At 28.2% G+C, this 19,964-nt stretch overlaps 1 protein-coding gene across 3 annotated transcripts in view; it reads left to right on the top strand.

Annotated features, from left to right (window-relative positions):
- Positions 1–19,964, top strand: part of Myo61F (unconventional myosin 61F) — a 244,025-nt gene that overhangs the window by 198,292 nt on the left and 25,769 nt on the right. For all 3 annotated transcript variants that reach the window (XM_075364090.1, XM_075364088.1, XM_075364089.1), the window contains 6 exons: positions 788–970; positions 8,101–8,310; positions 11,159–11,418; positions 12,653–12,822; positions 14,541–14,695; positions 18,015–18,143. In XM_075364090.1, coding sequence (XP_075220205.1) covers positions 788–970; positions 8,101–8,310; positions 11,159–11,418; positions 12,653–12,822; positions 14,541–14,695; positions 18,015–18,143 — 1,107 coding nt within the window. The remainder of the gene's footprint in view (positions 1–787; positions 971–8,100; positions 8,311–11,158; positions 11,419–12,652; positions 12,823–14,540; positions 14,696–18,014; positions 18,144–19,964) is intronic.

The following is a 19,964-nucleotide window of genomic DNA, read 5'->3' as shown; positions in this document are numbered from 1 at the left end:
TTGAAAATATAATACACACATTTATAACACTGAACTAAAAGAAAAATTCATTAGTCATCAGCACAACTTGACATGATTTAAAAATTACAATTAAAAAATTTTCTCTAATTGGAAGTTCTGGTTTTCTGATAACTTTTCCATTAGAATTTAAGAACATCCTGCTCTTTAAATGTTGAATTTCTACCCAAAATTTAACATATTTTTAAAGTGCTTCTGTTTAAAACTGTCATAACAGAAAATCTTAATTAGTAATTTAAGTGTATAAAGTATATTATGTTTTAGGTAAATAAATAGATACCATATTTCAGTAAGCTATTATCATTTCATTAGTGTTATTTTAACTGACCTGAAACTGCTTTTACTCGTAAGGTCAGTCTGAAATGTATTAGATTTTTAGTTAGTTCTGCACTGCAGTTACCATTTTACCTCTGAAGCTAATTTTATTCATAATTTCATATATCTTTTTGGTATGAATTATGTTATTACAACTGTTCATATACTTGTTTATGTAACTCACCAGTTTTTTAATCATTGTTTTAAACTTCTCTTGGCTTACATGTCTTTTTCTTTGAATGTTAATTTTCTTAAATCTTAATAATTATATTAATAATCAATTCAGTACTTTTACTGGAAAAAAGTGAAAAATCCTTAAAATTTTAAAAACTCTCAAAGAGAATAAAAAAATACATAATTTTTATGTTTATAATTAACAGTAATATGTGATTTACATAAGTTTAGTATTATAATTTTCTTTATTTATTAGATTATTTGATTATTTTTATTTTAGGGTGATCCTGTTGGAGGAAATATATTAAATTATTTATTAGAAAAATCAAGAGTTGTCCATCAAAATAAAGGAGAAAGAAATTTTCATATTTTTTACCAATTGCTTGCTGGTGCTGATGATATTTTATTATCAAAATTACATTTAGAAAGGGATCTTTCTAAGTATTCTTATTTTTGTGATGAGGTAAGAATCTTAACTAAATCTGTAACTTTTATCAGAAAAGTTTATTTTAGTATATTTCTTGGACAACTGAATGGACAGTTCAATTATTCATTTTTATTTCTGAATTGTTTTGTAAGTATTTGCTCATTGACTTGATTTTACAGTTCTGCAATTCTTTCTTTTATATATATATATTTCAGTAAAATAGTATATATATATTATTTTACTGAAATTAATCTTTTTAAGATTTATATTATTCTTCTATATTGTTAAATTATATTTTAATTCTATTAAATAAATCGCCTAGTAAAGAATATTGAAATAAGACATATCTTACCTTAATTTTTCATGAAAGTACTTTCGTGGGATCCCACAACCTCATTCATGAGTGAAATAATTCCATTATTGTATAATAAAAATACTAAAATGAAAATTGCATATGAATTTAAATGAACGCTGCTATCTGTTACAGTTTTTATAAACCTTCCTCAAACTTAAACTTCCTCAAACACTGTCTGATGGTTTGTAAATTTTGTTTGTATTTAGATATGTAGTATTTTTCTAATATATTTATTTTTATGTCATGTCATCTTTATTAATTTTGAATGTATCTAAATTTTCGATAATACCAGAAATAGAATGTTTATTGTTTACAAAATGGTCTGCCATATTAGATAAACCTAACCTATTGTTCAAGAAATCTAGTTTTAAAGGACATCTTTGTTTGGTTTTCCTACATAGAGCATCGCAATCATTAAATTTAATTTTAAAACTAATAGACAGATTGTCTATTTTATTATAATTTTGTTTTTTAGATATTGTATTATGAGTTTATTAGGTTTATATGATGGTTTAAACATTTCTTTATTTTAAGTTTTAGTAATGTTTTAAATCATATTATTAGCATATGTATACTATACCATACCTATATACTATATACTATATACCTATATATGTATACCACTTTATGTATATTTTTCACTCTTTTGTATATTATTATCTATTGGTTGTTAGGTAGAGTAATATTGTTATTGTATTTTGATAGTTTTTTTATAAATATTATTAATTAAAGTGGTATCATATCCATTTTCAGCTGTATGTTATATGGTGTATATTTCATCATTTAACATTTCTTTGTTATTATGTGCGTAATTAATTGCTTTATTAATCATATTTGTATAAGTGTTAACTTTACGAGACCAAGGGCGATGTGATTTTTTTATGAATTGTTATGTTATTAGATGTAGGTTTTATATATACTTATGTTTCAATTTGGATGTCTTTGTTTATTTTGATATTGACTGACATCTAAATAATTTAACATTCTATTAAAATTTTCGTTATAAGAATTCAATTTGTTTATTATTATTAGATGTTCATTGTTTATTACTGGGTTATATACTCATGTAATGAGAATATCAACATATAGTGTTGATTGAATACAAGAATACATATTATACAATCCTGTATTCAATCATGTACAATGAATATAAAAGCTTATGTAAGAGAAGATTGAGACTGCATTACTACTTTACTTGAAAACATTTACACCAATCTAAACAGGGTAACAATAATATAATTATTGTATTTTTATTTATGCTTGTTTAATTTATTGCCACTTTCATGTTTAATTAGTTGTAATTCATTATTACATAATTGGTAGTGATTACACTAAATTAGATGTAAAATTATTATTCTACAATTTTTTTTTATACAATGTTTATAATTTTATATTATTTAAAATTTTTAAATTCTTTTATTTTTGTACAAATGTTTTCCTTGTTGATTATACTGTTATTATTACTATTAACAATTACTTGAAATTTGCATTATATGTCCAGTTCTCCGTCCTCCGTCCTATATGTCCAGCTTCTCTGTCTTCACTGGAACTGTCACTTTCACTACCACTGTCTAGACGTAAATAAATTTATCCTTCATTTTGTCTATCAGTAGTTGCATCTTCTTATACTCAGTTTTAGCTGTTTTTACATGTTCGCAACATGGTTTCCAATCAAACTTATTCACATCATTCATTTTTTCCTTAGCTAATTTTTTAATATCTGATATAAAAAATATATATGGTTTATTACTACTAACATGTCTTTTCAGAGCCAACCATACTGTTTTGATCGCATTTAAATTGGGATGATAAGATGTAAGTCGCATAATCTGATGTCTGTGTTTTTTTAATAGTTCTTAAAAATGGTACCTTATTTTTGAGTTTCTATATGGTTTAATTATATCACATGATTGTGGTTTTAACACTGCTTTATTAAATGGAATATTGTTCTTTTCTAACCAATTAATCATGCCACTCTTCCTCTCATTGGAATTTGGAGGCTTCTTTAGAGGTGAATTGTGATATGGTGCATTATCGATAACAACCGCTGACTGGAGGGGAAGATCAGGAATTAATATTTCAGATGCCTACATCGGGAAATGAGTTGTTGTTGTTGATGCTGTCATGAAAGTTACCGAGCTGTCATGAAAGTTTTTGAACTCATTTTCCAAGTTAACATCGCATAGGGAATGAACCCTATTTCTCCTTCATCATGAATTACAATTAATCGACCTCCTTATTAATCGTCACGTTTACTCCTGCACCACTGTCATCTGACCACGAATATGTAGTCAAATGGAACATTAAAACATACGATTTGTCCAAATAAACAATTGAAGAATTTTCTTTTCTGCAATTGATTGTTTTTCTTAAATATTTTGTTCTCTTGCACCAGATGTCTTATTTTTCAATCAAATGTTTCCTATTATTATCAGTTTTACACCACAAAGCCTAATTCTTTCAGAATAGCTGCTGCTAAAGTAGTTCTAGAACCTCTAAACTGAACACTCTTGAAGTTCTTCTTGTAATTTATTTCATGTAGACAGTTCATTAAGTTTTGCATGAAACTCGTTAACTGTTTGTCCTACAATGTCTCAACCAAAATTGTCTTATCCACTAACTGGTTTTGAATGTTGTTTATACTTTTTTGATGTGCTGAATGAGCACAAATGTGATTTAAATTTATGAATATCCTGCTTTTCTTTTCTGAGTTTTTGAACTTGTGATTTTTAAATCCCCCTAGCTGCAGCTGGAGCATTTCTTTCTTTACATTTTTGAATGCATATTAAATATTTGTAATCTTCTAGTTTTACTAACTTTATAGCTTCTTTCCTCATAAAATCGTGTACATTAACTATTTCATGTGCTTGACTATGGAGCAGTTTATTTTTATCATAAACAACATATAATAAATATCAGCTTAAATTTCTGTTCAGGGCTTCCACCCACCTATTACCCAGCCAACCCTCTGCTCACTAACCACCCACCATCAACCCAATAACCACCCACCCTTCACCCACTAACCATCTACCATCTATCTAATCAACATTCATTATTCTCCCACCATCTGTCCACCGTCTGCCCACCATCCACCCACCTACCCCAATTAAAAAAATTGTAATAAATCAAATATCATAAATACGCAATGTTATAAAACGATTTAAATTCTGCCATTGCCAAAAAATATTAACAACACAAAAATATAAAAAACATATGCATTCATTAATAAACAGAAAACATGCCACACATTACAGAAGGAAACAGTAATATCATTTGTGCTGGGTCACACCAAGAATTGAACTAAATCAGTTTAGTGAAAATGAAAAGCAAACATTAGTATTGAATATTATTCAACAATGCAATACAATAATTACTACTTAGCTATTCTATAAATATGTATAAAATTACTAAGCTATTAATAAATTTTTAAAATTTGTAGGGTATAGGCCAAAAATTTAATGATGTTTATTACTATAAACATCATCAGTACTAATATCCATTATTACAAATGCATATAAATATAACTCAAATGAAATATTTTGATAACCTTTATTCATATAAAGTGGTCATTCATTTTATTACTCGCTTGATGGAGGGAGTGTATTAATAAACAATTAACACATGTATAAATTTTTCATTTTTATACTATGTACAGTAAGAAATATTTATAACTATGCCAGATATTTTTAAAGAAATTATTGTTTGAAATTAAACAGAATGATAATATATTTTAATTGTAGAAAGGATTTTTGCTATTTATGAATGTAGTTAGTTATTCAGTATTGCAGAATACTCGGTTCTTGAATGAGCCATTCATAATATGAATTTATTCAATTTAAATCAATGTTTATTTTACAATATTCTTCATGCTGTTTATATTGTATTGCATTTATAAAATATATACTTTAATTTAAAAAGAAATAATTTTATTGTTTCAATGAAAAGTAAGTGTTAAACTTGAATTTTTAAGTACAAATATAAAACAAGACGTAAACAAATTGTAATGTATAAAATATTTTCCCCTGATTAATAGTACTTATTCTAGATATTCATAACTGCCATTAAAAGTATTTACAGTATGTTCAACATTCAAAAATTTGTCTTATGATCAGTAGTTATATAAAAGTTTTCTGTATTTGTAGTGATTTGTCATACATCATTTTTATGCTATTTCTGCTGTCTAAAGATCAATGCTAAATAACTTCCTGATTTGTACTATAACTTATATTTGTATGAAAACATCTATTTTTTGAAGTAATACTTTCTCAAAAGTGTGAAAAGATATTTTTCATAGATCTCTGCTGGTTTTTTCTGGTTCAAATTTTAAGCATATTTTATATTGACAAAGCTGTTAAAAAAAAATAATAACATAAAAAAATTATTTTTTATTGTAGTTTTCTAAAAGATGTAAATGTAAAAAAAGTCTGATTGTTAAATTAAATTAACAAAACCTGTTTACATGAGTCACATGAATGCTCCTGGTCTGCTGACCTCAACTCACTAATCTATAAATGCTTGTCATTATTAATGAATTATTTGAACTTTAACTCAGTAGCTGATCTTTATAAAATATGCAAAAAAGTATATAAATAGACAGCCTATTACTTTCAGTTTCTATTAAACCAGTGTTTCTCAACCTCGGGATTGTGACGATATGAAAGGGGGGTTGTGAAATTAGCCTTACAAATTAACTTTAAACTTAACTGAAATTAACTTTACACATAAACAATAATGAAATCATCTTATATAGGAAAAAAATCTTTATTATAAACATTCTACTTACATTTATAAGTACACACGTACTTGAAAATAAAAAAAATAATGAGATGGTTGCATTTGTTTTTCATTAAAAAGTTTCTCCATATGTGGATGTATATTAGAAATAAACACAAAAGAAAATTGTTTTCAAGTGATAAAAGACAATTCCTATATTTAGCTTTTGCAGACAAAAAACTCTTTTCACAGAAGTAAAATATGGTGAAAGGGATTAATATTTTCAATGCTTCTGTAACTAAACTTCTAAATTCACTTTGACAATCAAGCCAAAACATATCTCAATCTTCAGATGTGAATTGTAGTTGTAACATTTTTTTGGCAGACATTTTGATGAGCTGATTGTGAATCTCAACTGGAAACTTAGCAGTTGCAACAACGTTTTCACTAAATGGATTCAGTACATATCTCTGAGAAATCATCTTTATTTTCTGGAAAATATTATGCCAACTCAATTTTTAGCTCACACAAATGCATCTTCATGTTATCCAGACTGTGTTGAATAATAGTATCTTCTTCATCAAACTTTTCATAATGTAATCGGAAGCAAAGTTAATTTGATAGTTGGAGATTGTAAGTTATTGTAGGTGGTCATGGTTGGAAGAGGCCATACAAAGGCGATAGTAGTTTGTGTAAATACAGTGAACGAAATGTCTACCAGGGCATTTGTATCAATGGTATCATGAGAGAGGCCAAACTGATGATTGTGTTTTGTTATCAAGTTTAGAGGATCTAAAAGACAATCTCCGGTAAAGCACATCAGGGCTAGGAAAGGAGGGAGTGATGTAGTTACTGGGATTGTCACTAGGTGAGTGTCTTTTCCTACAGGGGTTAGGATGTCATTGTACAATCTTGTATTTTTATCAATGATTCACTTAATGTAGATGGCTCAATTCATTTTTTCACAAATTTATCCATTCTGCATAAGAATCTAATTGAAAAAAAAATACAGTTACACCATTTGACCGCACACTAAGAAACCTCAGTTACTATTATTTTCAGTGAAACTATGGTTTTAAAAACTTAAATAAAGGCACCAGATGTCTGTTTCGCATTCAAAACTAAACTTATGTTCTGCAATCCCTTATGCCTCTTATACTGCTGAGAGCATGATGTGTTCAAACATATCATATGCATGTTCAAACATGACGCTCTCACAGGGAATATTATGCAAACAGACTAAATTACAAGGAGCATGTACACATCAGGTTGGAACTTGTAATTGGACATGTTCGTACACTTCATACATGCGTTCGTTCATACCCATTATTACCAACACAACTAAATAGTTTTAACTAAGTTTCATTGCATTGTAGTTGGCAGGGGGTGGGGTCGCAAAATATTCATTATATATTTTTTTACTTTTTGGAGGTTGTGGAGCTAAAAAGGTTGAGAATCACTGTATTAAACAATAACAAAAAAAAAAAAAAAAAAAAATGGCTTCACTGGTCTATTACATCAGATGCTGAATAGTTGGTTTGTATTGGCATAATGTATTTGCATCAACTATTGAGCCTAATAACATTTTCCTGAGCCCTGGTTTAGAAAGTAGACTGCGTCTCTTACAATCTGATGATACTACAATTTCTGAATCATCTTTGGTAGTTACATGCTTAAAACTGAGGGATGTGAATGAAGTAAGGATAAACGAAATGACTAAAGTAATGTTTAATGAACTTGTTCCAGTAGGTACCAATAATAAATCAATATCAGTAGTTTCACTACACGCTATTTATATTTTTTATAATTACTAATAACCATGGTAGTCAATATTATTTAAAATTTATTAAAAAGTAATTTATTACCATCATTTAAAAAATGTTAAAGTAATATTATTTGTACACCTTCTGTTTGTAAACATGTTATTTATATTAATAGAAGTAAGTATTTTTAAAAATAGGTATTTTTTTTGATAGAAGTGAGATTATTCACAATTTTACTCTTATCTCATACGTAATATTTTTCTATTTGTAGAAGAATAGTATTATTCCCACAAATTAATTCCTTCAAATGAATAATTATTATTGTGCTTTTTTAGGCTAATAAATCAGGACTAACATCATCTGCAGATGCTGTTCAATATCGTGAAGTTAAAGAAGCTTTACAAGTTATGGAGCTTTCAGAACCTGAACAAGCTGAAATATTTGTTATTATTGCTAGTATTCTTCATTTGGGTAATATTTGTTTTACTGAAGAGGAAGGAGTTGTTGAAATCACAAATAAAGAACTTGTCAATAAAATTGCAATGGTAAAAATGAATTATAATTAAATTTGTGGGTTTAACTTAAATTATTATAATTAGCATACTGGTTTTATTGTGTAATGCAAAGTAATTGAAAATCCCTTCATTTGTTGGAATTTTAAAGTCTTTGTGGTCATAATTATCAATTATTAATGTGGTACAGGTTTATAAATAGCTCTCACAATAAAAACCTAACCAAACTGTATTTTAGACAATTTTTGAAGGTTATATTAGATAATAATAATAAAGAGTTTTGGAATATGCTCTCTGTATTACTCTCTTTTGCTTTCTGTACATTATTTTTATTATGTGTGCTCTCTGCACATATTATTTTTATTATTATTAGTTTCATCTTTACATTTCAAATATTTTATTTTTTTGTTAATTTAACCAAATACACATCATTAAATTTTAATTTTTGAAGTCGTTCATGCAATCAGGTATTTTAAGTATTACTGACAGCTATGATTCATGAATATATGAAATAATGCTTTTATTATTGCTGACTAATTTTTATTTTTGTTAAAGGGAAGATAACAATTTTTAGGCAGACATCTGTGTGTGTGTGTTGGTGATGTAGTTTTGTTCACATAAATTTCCAAATTTTTATGAAATTTCACAATTTATCACACTCACATTGATTTGTTTGTTATATATTACCAAACTGTTACCAACATATATAATTCATAATTCTATTTTTTGGGTATTTATAATACTGATAATGGGAACTATTTTCTTACCATTTATTGATTATGCTATTCAACTAAAATGTTTTTCTTGTAAATAGTACTTACCATTCATTTTAACAAAATATTCCATAGTCAGACTGCAATTTTCTAAGCAAGCTGTTTGTAATAATGATTTGATGTGGTATGTTTTTTCATGATTGTTTCCAATTTTCTCATCTTGAATTAAATTTTTTATTTGGTTACATTCTTCCAAATATAAATAAATTTTGTTCAAAAGTACATACACTTATCATTCACTAGTACAAGAATAACATCAACTTAAGTTAAAGTGGTTGTTGTAAATTGATTGTGTAAACATACAAGCATAACTGCACTTCTTATTCTCAAAGAATCTCACAAGTTGTTCATGTGGAACGTTCACAGTGAAACTACAAATAGCAGTATGAAGTTCCTGGCTGTAGGGATTTCCTTCATAAACTTTACTTTTTGCATAACCCCACAAGTAAAAATTTGATGGGCTTAAGTCCAAAGAACAATGTGGCTATAAGCCCTTAGATATGATTCAATCTCTGAAAATCTCCTACAGGAACTTCATGAACTGCAGGCCAGCCATATGCATGCTCATGCCTGCCACCTTGTTGAATTCAAATATTATTAACTTCTTCCCTGGTTAGCTCTTCCATGAATTTCATGATTTCGCAATAACAAGCTGAATTTATTGTTTCTGCAAACAATATTGGGCTGATACCAACCTTCTGATTATGTGGAGGAATTTCTTGTACTCGTACAGCATGTGGATTGTTGGCCGACCATAAATGTGAGTTTTGTGTGTGCATATAATATGATAAATGGAACATGCAAAGTACAGAATGTGTACTTATGAAAAATATCAGTATAGAAGGCATAATCCAAAATATCATTAGGATTATCTGCTAGAAACTGTTGAAACTATTCACTGCAGTGAGTTCACTTTCCACAGTCCTTAGCCAGTAACTTTTGAACTTTTTTCATTTTATATAGGATGAGTTTGAGCTCCTTAGAGTGCAGTTGCAACTCTGATTTTTTTCTACTGGACAAACTTTCACAATGGGACTACATTGAATAGAGTTGTTATCTCTTGCAATTTTTTTTTGGGTACTGATGATCTATCACTTCGCTAATAGTGCTTTACCAATCTTGTCTCCTTAAATGTGTCAATTAGTGCTTTCACACTATGTCAATTATGTACCATTGTTCCTGGAAATCTAATGGAAAATTGGTCTTTCACTGTCTCTGTGTACTCTCCATGTTTACTGAAGATGTATTCAATGAGAAATGTTCATTGTTCAAAAGTTAATACCACTGTTTTAGTATTGCATCTTTGTTATGGTGTTCAAGTGTTTAATAATAATCTTTCCCCTTACAACCTGTTTGTTCCCTAATACTTGGAATATTTCAAGAAGTAACAGTGTGGAAATTGAAATGAAATAGGCATAAAATGCCAACTACTGAAGTCATATTTATTAAAGTAGCTCCCATAGATCACCTACATCACCTGTATCAAACATTATGCAGTTTCGTTACACACTGTTGGCACTTGTGATTGTGACCACAGCAAAATCTTTTAAAGAGTTGAACTACAGTAGTTGATCATTTATTAAGTCATTAATTTGGCAATAAAAGGAATGTGGTAGTGCTGTAAATATCACAGTTAATGATAAAGATAAGTCTAGTCTTTATTAAAGACTAGAATGTCAATAAGTCAGTGTCTGATGACTCCAAAAAAAGATCATAATAGTGATGTAACTTAAAAATAAATAAATAGAACCATTCTGTTTGCTTGGCCATTAAATTAAAAGACAAGCATTTCTTCACTCATCTGGAAATGCCCTTTCAAATTCATCTGAATTTTATTAGTTAGCAAGCAGTCAAAATATTTTAATATTCTAAAAAAATATCCATCCTTTCATCTCCCATTTGGGGAAGGAACTGCATAACACAAACCTGGATTTAGAATGTTGAGTATTCATAAGTTGAACTTACATATTTGTAAGTAATTTAAATGTAAGAATTTTTTTAAACTAAAGATCGTGAAGTTTAATTATGAATTTTACCTTAACTTCTATTATTTTTATTAGTATTTTATTTTGATTTTAATTATTAATCATGTAATACTTTTTTAACAGTTACTAGGATGTTCTGAACATAATCTTCAAAAAGCACTAACACATCGCACAATTGCAGCAAGAGGAGATGTAGTAACATCACCACTGAACAGAGAGCTTGCTATATACGCACGAGATGCTTTAGCTAAAGCAATATACGATAGATTATTTACATGGCTTGTTAAACGTCTAAACAAATCACTTCAACCTACCCAACACATTAATAATACTGTTATGGGTATTTTAGATATTTACGGATTTGAAATTTTTCAACAAAACAGGTGTGCTGTATTATTTTTGTAATATGTATATGATTATTTGTTTGATGAGATATTATAATGTGGTTAAGTGTATAGTATTTAGCCTTATCAGCTTACTAATAGATGACAATCTGACTATTTTTAATTCTATTGAAAAGAAATTAATTGCTTATTGTTCTAAACTCTAGTTTTAACATAATGGAATTCAATATTTTATTTTATTACTAATATTACATTAATAATAGTTATTATTATTCATCATTTTTCTGGTAAAAGATATGTGGTATACTGTAAGATTACACAACCAGTATGGTTATAGGCAACCTAAAACAATCCCCCAAACAAATACCCCTTATCGAGCATATTATAAAAACTGACGAAATTGAGGAATGGTTTCCCATTGTCTTCTTTATTCAGCTGAATATATTATTGAACATTCAACATGCAAAGCCCAGTGCACTATATACATTGAAATATAAATGATATTCAATAGTATGTGAACATTTTTATTAAAAGAAAATAAGGCTCTGTCCTGTTTTACCACTATTGCTTTTATTCATAAGAAAGGATTATTCATTTAACTCATTTTTAATGGTAAAGAAATATTATAAAAATTTGTAACCTCTTCAGTGACCTTAACAGATTTACAACTATAGTAGACTGTACTCTCTTTACATTGTTTTCGAAGATGTAGCTGATGAGAGATTAAGTGCACTGGATCTTTAGCCAAGGTGTCTACATTTGTAGAGCAGTCTGAACAGGTTTTTGTTTTTTTTTTCTTTTAATAGCAATAATGGTTATATTTTCATAAATACTTGTACTATTATTAAAAAATTAAAAAAATTTTTTTAATAGATTTTTGTTTTGAAAATACTTTTTATGTAACAAATTCTGGAGAATGAAAAGTGAGAAGTGAAAAGTTGAAAATTATGTTCAATAAAAAGGCCTATAATATTCAAGGGACAATTTAACTGCTATTCCTAGATCTGGAATTGCTCTCCATGACTCTGTTTAGAGGCACTATTATGCTTTATTAATAGAAATTAGTTGTAAATAAAAAAATAAAAAAGATAGACTAGTAAGTTTATTACATACAAAAATAAAATCAGCGAATAATTTTCTACGTGAAGAGTTTGGTTTAATGAAGTGGTAAATAAGAATAAATAATTTAAAATTTTGTAATAAAACTAAACAAATTATTATTTTCAATTTGTTTTAAATAAATGTTTATTTAATAAGTTTTTATTTTTTTCAGTTTTGAACAATTTTGTATAAATTACTGTAATGAAAAACTACAGCAAATATTTATTGAATTGACATTAAAATCAGAGCAAGAAGAATATTTACGTGAAGGTATCGAGTGGGAACCAGTACCATACTTTAATAATAAGGTTATATGTGATCTTATAGAAGAAAAACATAAAGGTAAATTTTCTATTAAATATTATTTTTTGTATATGTTTAGCTAAAAATAGATTCAAAATTGTGAAATCATATTGCATGATTTCATGTAGTAAAATAAATAAGAATATATACCAGATGGGTAACTTAAGTTGTGAGAAAGAGTGTTCACAACATTAAATTCGCAAATTACAGTAAATTGTAAATATGTGAAAGTGTTTTTAAAAAAGTATTACAGAATGTTTAATACGAAACTTTTAACATGAAATTTTAATTAACAAAAATATTTACCAGGTCTCAAACCAGTAACGTACTTTTAAAAGTAATGTTATTTGGTGTACATGAAGATGAAAACTTGAAAGATATCACAAATATGAAAATATTCCTTGAAAAATTATACTTTTAATGAAATATTAAAATTATTGTCACTTTAACAAAAACAGTATAAATTTTTGAAAAGGGGTGACAACTTTTATTTTGAAAAATTAGAGAAGCAATACTGTAATTCAGATTATTGTCTTTAATAGCCCTATATTACAGCTTTATCATACAAGAATCAAACCTGTAGAAGACAGTCATTTATACCTTTCTAAACATGTGTAAAATGGCTATCACATAGATTATAGTAAATTAAATGTTGGTATCAGCAATTATAGGATACAGGAAGTGTTCTACACAATAAAGGTGCTGGTAGACCTTCCAACTTTGAGGAAGTTGTGGGTAGAATAAGAGAAACTTTTCACTGAAGGTAAATCAACTCGTGTGAGTTTAGAACTGGGAATACTGGAATTGATAATTATGAAGGTTCTACGCAAGCATCTAAAACTCATGCATACAAAATTAAGTTGGTGCATGCAATTGAAGATGATGATAAACCAAGCTTACAATTTTGCTGTGGGGATTCTTGATGAAGTGAATGAAGATAATGTATTTTTAGAAAAAGTAATCTTCTCTGATGAAGCTACCTATCATGTTTCTGGTCACATTTACTGTCAAAAATGTCAGATTTAAAGTAGCAAGAATTCTGATGCCATTCGACAAACATAATATAATAGCTCGAAAATTAATGTTTGGTGTATGTTGATTGCTTATGAAGTGATCGGACCATTCTTCTTTGCCAAGCCAATGGTTACTAGTGCTAGTCATTTAGACATGTTACAGGAGTATGTAGCACCACAAATTGAACATTGGCCACCCAACGTTTACTTCCAACAAGATGGTGCACCACCACAGTGGGGTTTACATGTTAGATTTACTTGAACAATTTCTTCAATGTTAGATTGGCTGTTTGGTCCATTTTCCAGGTCACCTCAATTCCCTGTTGTTAAGCCATTTGATTTCTTTCTTTGGGCATTTGCAAACGGGTGTATACACAATGAAGATTACCAACATCAATGAACTAAAAAGAAGAATCGAAGGTGTAATTAATGGATTAACTCCAGATATTTTTCGTAATGTGTGGCATGAAATTGAATATCATCTAGACATTTCATGCATCCGAAAAGATGCCCATGTGGAACTTGGCATGAATGTAAGTCTGAATAATAAATAAGGCTGAATAATTTATGATCACTCTGTATACTAATCTCTATGAAGGATGGATATTATTTTGTTTGAAGTAACTGTTTTTATTGGCTCTGGTTTTCATGTAGTGAATATGACTATCATTTTTATTTTTTATATTTTCTTCTTAGTAATCAAGTGATTTATAAAAGTTTAAGTTTTTTTTATCTTTTTATCAGGAATAATATCAATTTTAGATGAAGAATGTTTGAGACCCGGTGATCCAACTGATATCAGTTTCTTATCAAAATTAAATACAAAACTTAATGATCATAAACATTTTATTGGTCATCAAAAGGCTGATAAGAAAGTTCAGAAAACTATGAGCAGAGAGGTATGTATAGTTATTTACTGATTTTTCTTTTTTGTATTTTTATTTTAGGTTTTAGAAATCTTTTATAAAAAAACAGTAAAAATATAACATCAATAAGTTATTGACTACTCATGTATCATATTAGAGTTTCCTTGTTTAAGTACAATAACACTTGAGACCTTATTAACAAAATAAAAAGGGAGATTTATTTGCTATTTGCAATATTGTTGTTGCCCAGTTTTTTTTTGGGGGGGGGGAGGGATTAAAATAGCACTCAATTAGTGTTGAATAACCAACCAAACCAAATTGACTTCAAACTTTTTTTTAAAACTTATGTTATAAGACTTTCGCCACAGTTATGGTTGTCGGTGATATTTTGATCACATCCCAAAAATAATTAATCTGGCTGTTTGTTAATAAAAAAAAAAAAATAAAGTTTGATAATTTTTTAAAATTCTATTTTATATTCAGTCAATTTTCAGCAGTAAACCTAACACAAAAACTTATTGTAAAGTAGTTTTTCTTTCACAGTTTTTGTTGACAGAAACTCTTAGTTTAATTTAATTCATTTAAATTTATCTATAATCATGGCAAAATATGAGTTGAATTTTTTTTTATTATCTTAATTGTTCTTATTCATAAAATACCATAATTTTGCCGTTATTAATAAAAGGTTAATTTTTTTATTATCCTTTATAAAAGTTTTGAGTCAATACAGGAGATAATCATTTTAATCAGAAGTATAATTTTAGACACATCAATCCTTTGCAGCTTTGTATGAAGTAGAATGTAACTTTCTAATAATTACTTATTTTTATTTTTTTAAATTTATTGTTACCATCTCACAGTAGCAACAGACCCGATGAAAGGAAAATTGAAGAAGTTTATGTAGTATTCTATTATGTCTAATAGGGTATTCTTGTCTGTACTGTGTAGCTCACAATATAGCCACATTCGCTGTTATTTTACTCTTCTAATATCCTACCTATACAGTGCATGACATCACTGGAACATCAATAACACGTGTATTATGCTTCCTGCGATTTGTAGCACATACAGGCAATATTCTGAAATATAAAAAAATATCTTAAATATCCCAAGAAAAGTAGTTAGTGTAGTAAAAGTAGTATACCAGCCTATATTCTCCCAGATCAGTACTGATATTCTAAATATTCCATTGAGGTAAGATATCTGCACAACATGACAGAAAAAGTGACAGAAAATGACAGAAAAAGTAGAAAATTCCTATGGATTCTATTTTAATTCTACATAAAATAACATCAACAAGAAGATGAATATTAATGAATATATATAATGATAAGATAATGAATATTATAATGATATATTTCAGAGACTGAGTGATTTATACAGAACGTCTGGAAAGTTGCTGTGCAGTTTACTTTAGAATTACGTGGTGTATTCTGTTCTTTTTGTATTATGTTGGTTGTCTTGTGAGTTCGTTATAAGAGCAAGATAATGAACTTGATACCATACATAAAGCTGTAAGAAAAGAACTGAAACTTTTCTCCTATAAAGTAGTACATTTTTAAAAACTGAATGAAAGGTATAGATCATACAAAAGACAAGATTATTATCAATAGTTTAAACATTTTATTGACCATCATTCCGAAGGTATCCTCGACATTACGTTTTTACAAATGAATCATTGTTTCATCTAGGAGGGTATATTAATTCACAAAATACACAACTGTGGTCGACAACTAACTCCCCATGTATTACACGAACAATCTTTACACAAAGAAAAAATAAGAGTCTGGGTCAATGTAAGTAGAACATGCATTGTGGGTACAATCATTTTTGAAAATACAGTTAATAGTGATGTTACTGCGCTGTTTTAACAAACTTCATTTAGTCAGTTAACAGAAGTGGAAATTAATGAAGGTTTGTTCAAACAAGATGGCGCTACAACACACACAGCTAGCAGGTCAATGACGTTTTTACAAAATATCTTTGGTGAATGAATCATTTCGAGGGGTTTGTGGCCTGCACAATCATCCATCAATTCCCCCAGATTACTTTCAGTGAGGGGCAGCAAAACAAAGAGTGTATCACAACAGAACATGCATGATTGACAAACTAAAAACTGCAATAATGGCATATGTACAAGACATTCCAATACATCAGCTGGTTAAAGTGTTTGAAAACAAATTGATACATGAGCAATGTTGTATTGATGTTGGTGGAGATCATTTTCAACACTTTTTATAAACTATTCCAGTTATTGTAATATCCATTTCTATAAAATAATGAAATAAAAATACAAAGTAATAATTAATGAGGTTCTGTCATTACACTTCCATAATTCCATGGTCAACAACTTTCCAAACGCACTGTAGATCTACATTTTTAAAATGCAATTTAAAAAGTGAGTATAAAAGCCTGTTACTCCTAGCCCTTTAGATTTTTAAAAACTTTTAATTCTTCTTATTGATTGTATGAATGTGTGTTATGAATTAATAAAATTACAGTAATTAAAGATTTTACTTTCAATTCACTCTTGCCATTGATATTAATGAAGACATATACCCACCCAGCAAATAGCAACTACTCCCATTGTTTTTGTTCTGAGGATGTCTTTTTCTGTTTTTTTTCTTTTGTATTTAGGCTGTCTTTTTCTTCAGAGTAATTATTTTTCTAGATTTGTTGTTGAACTATTTAAATATTCTTATTTTGTAAGCAGTTATTGAAAACATTGTATAATTATTAAAAAACATTAATTAATGATGTTTACTTTAACAGTGTATTTTATGTTACTAACATGAACTACCATTAAGTTTGGTTTTGTAATCTATCAAACATAACATAATCTACATTCTTACTTCATACTAGTCTCCTTTGGTTTTTCTGTTGATACAAATAATGTAGCCTGGAGGTTATTAGAGTTATTGTAATCAGATTCCCAGATGAAGTTTTTAAGATATCCTGAGAACTAATATTGGAACTAATACTGAATATCGTATCCCAAGAAGATTCCACAGAATGTCCAGTAGTCATCCTATAAGTATGTTATTGGGATATCATCAGGATTGAACATCTTTACATTCTTGGGATGGCTTAATCAATAGCATTGAACTTGTTGATAACACCTATAATATTCATATCTCCTGATAAGGACACATACCAGGATATCTTTGTTGTATCCAGTAGACTACAGTATTAGTACTAATAGATTTTAAAATACACTGAAAATTATTCAGTTATTCAACATGAAAATTTTAAAGAAATAGTACAAAATTGAAGAAGTAAGAAGATATTTCAGAAAAATTGTACAAAAGGAAATATTAATCAAAATATTTTTATTTTTATTTTTGGATTATAGGAATTCATCCTTATTCATTATGCGGGTGATGTTACATACAGTGTCTCTGGTTTTCTCGAAAAAAATAATGATCTTTTATTCAGAGATCTTAGAGAAGTTATGGGAGAAACTACTAATTCAATTACTAAGGTAAACTTATTGTTCATATTTGGTAATAGTAATTTAATTTTCATGAATTTTTATGCTTCAGTTTATGATTACTTAGATTAATATTTTCATGACGTACAAGTAGTTTAAATTTTTCTCAATACAAGGAAAGAACAACAATTTTATTTATTTTTTATTTAACAATTTTGATGTTAAATAATAACATAATAATAATAACATAATAATAATAATGTGTGTATGTGTGTATGTATATATATGTGTGTGTGTGTGTGTGTGTGTGTGTGTGTGTGTGTGTGTGTGTGTGTGTGTGTGTGTGTGTGTGTGTGTGTGTGTGTGTGTGTGTGTGTGTGTGTGTGTGTGTGTGTGTGTGTGTGTGTGTGTGTGTGTGTGTGTGTGCATGTGTGTGCGTTTGCATTTGTCATCGATTTTCTGCTCATATAGCTTCAGAGCCAATGAGCTGATGAACAAGATGTAAAATTTCTAATAGAAATGATCAAACAGGAAAGATCATTCAAAAACAAAATTTAAAAGAAAACCAAATTATGATCAACATACATTTAACACATTGCCCTGTAAGCTTTGTAAAATCTTCAAGACTGTGACTGACAAAGTTTTTCTTGAACAGATAGAATGTTTTGCCCAAATTACTCTTAATGCATAGAGGTGCTGACAAACTATTTATGATTGTTTACCTTTGCTGAGCATAATAAAAAATAAACCAAATGGATATAACCATCCAAACACTTAGTGTATTTGTGTTATAAGCGTAACATAATATTAATAAAACATGAACGTAACATTTAATATTATTTGATAAATCATCATTTTTAGCAATTCCATTGGATTAGTTTATTTACCTCTTCTATAATCAATTGAAATCTTCATCCATCTCTTTTATACTCATTTCATTGACTTTTAGAGTGGTGCTTATAACTGCTGGAATATAATTGAATATTATCGTGCCAACATACAAACTAACTTTCCCAGTACGATTTTGTTTGTGGAATTTATTCACAAATTCTACAAGATATCATCATATCATACTCTATCAACAATGGTAAAGCAGCATATCAATCTCAAAAATCTCATTTCTGATCCATTAACAGTCATTGTTGTAAACTGTCCCATCTTCATTTCAATCTGTTAGTATGTAAATATTAATACTGAGTATTAATATTTACAACACTACCACAACACAATCTATCACAACACTACAACGATTTTTAGAGTTTTAGCAAAGTTTCACTTCTTTTTTCACACTGAAACGTCTTTAACAATTGTTCCATCACTCAACTGAAACTAAATCAGTTCTTAATTCATGTTGTCCTCTAAATAAAGTAGCACTACAACCAGAGTATATGTAAGACTGGAATATCACTCTAGGATTTGACCATTTATGATAGTTTTTATACAGATGGGATATTTATTAATAAATGTGAATACTAGTTTTTTATGTAAACATCTTTAAATCACACTTTGCACAGTTCTTGCTTAAAAATGGAGCATTAACACTACTCCATATGGTAGAACTTGTTATTAAATAAAATATATTAATATAAAAATCTTTGTTGTTATTAATCCTAGATTCTATTAATTCCATGATTCAAGCCTTTTGACAATGAATAAATTAAAAAGAACCAGAAAAAGATCAAACTCGTTCCAAATTTTTTTTCAATACAATATTCTACTATAATTTCATACTTTTTTCTAATCTTAAGTATTATGCTTAAAAATAAATATTTTATTCTGATCTGTTCATTATGATACATTATATGAATCAAATCAGTAATGGGAAATTATGGTACTGCTCAAAAAAATAGCAATTGCCCCATAATTTGCTTA

The sequence above is a fragment of the Lycorma delicatula genome, chromosome 4 (assembly GCF_047948215.1).
Source record: "Lycorma delicatula isolate Av1 chromosome 4, ASM4794821v1, whole genome shotgun sequence".
NCBI classification, from domain to species: Eukaryota; Metazoa; Arthropoda; class Insecta; order Hemiptera; family Fulgoridae; genus Lycorma; species Lycorma delicatula.
The sequence above is the reverse complement of the archived record's forward strand: the minus strand, read 5'-3'. Positions and strand labels throughout refer to the sequence as shown.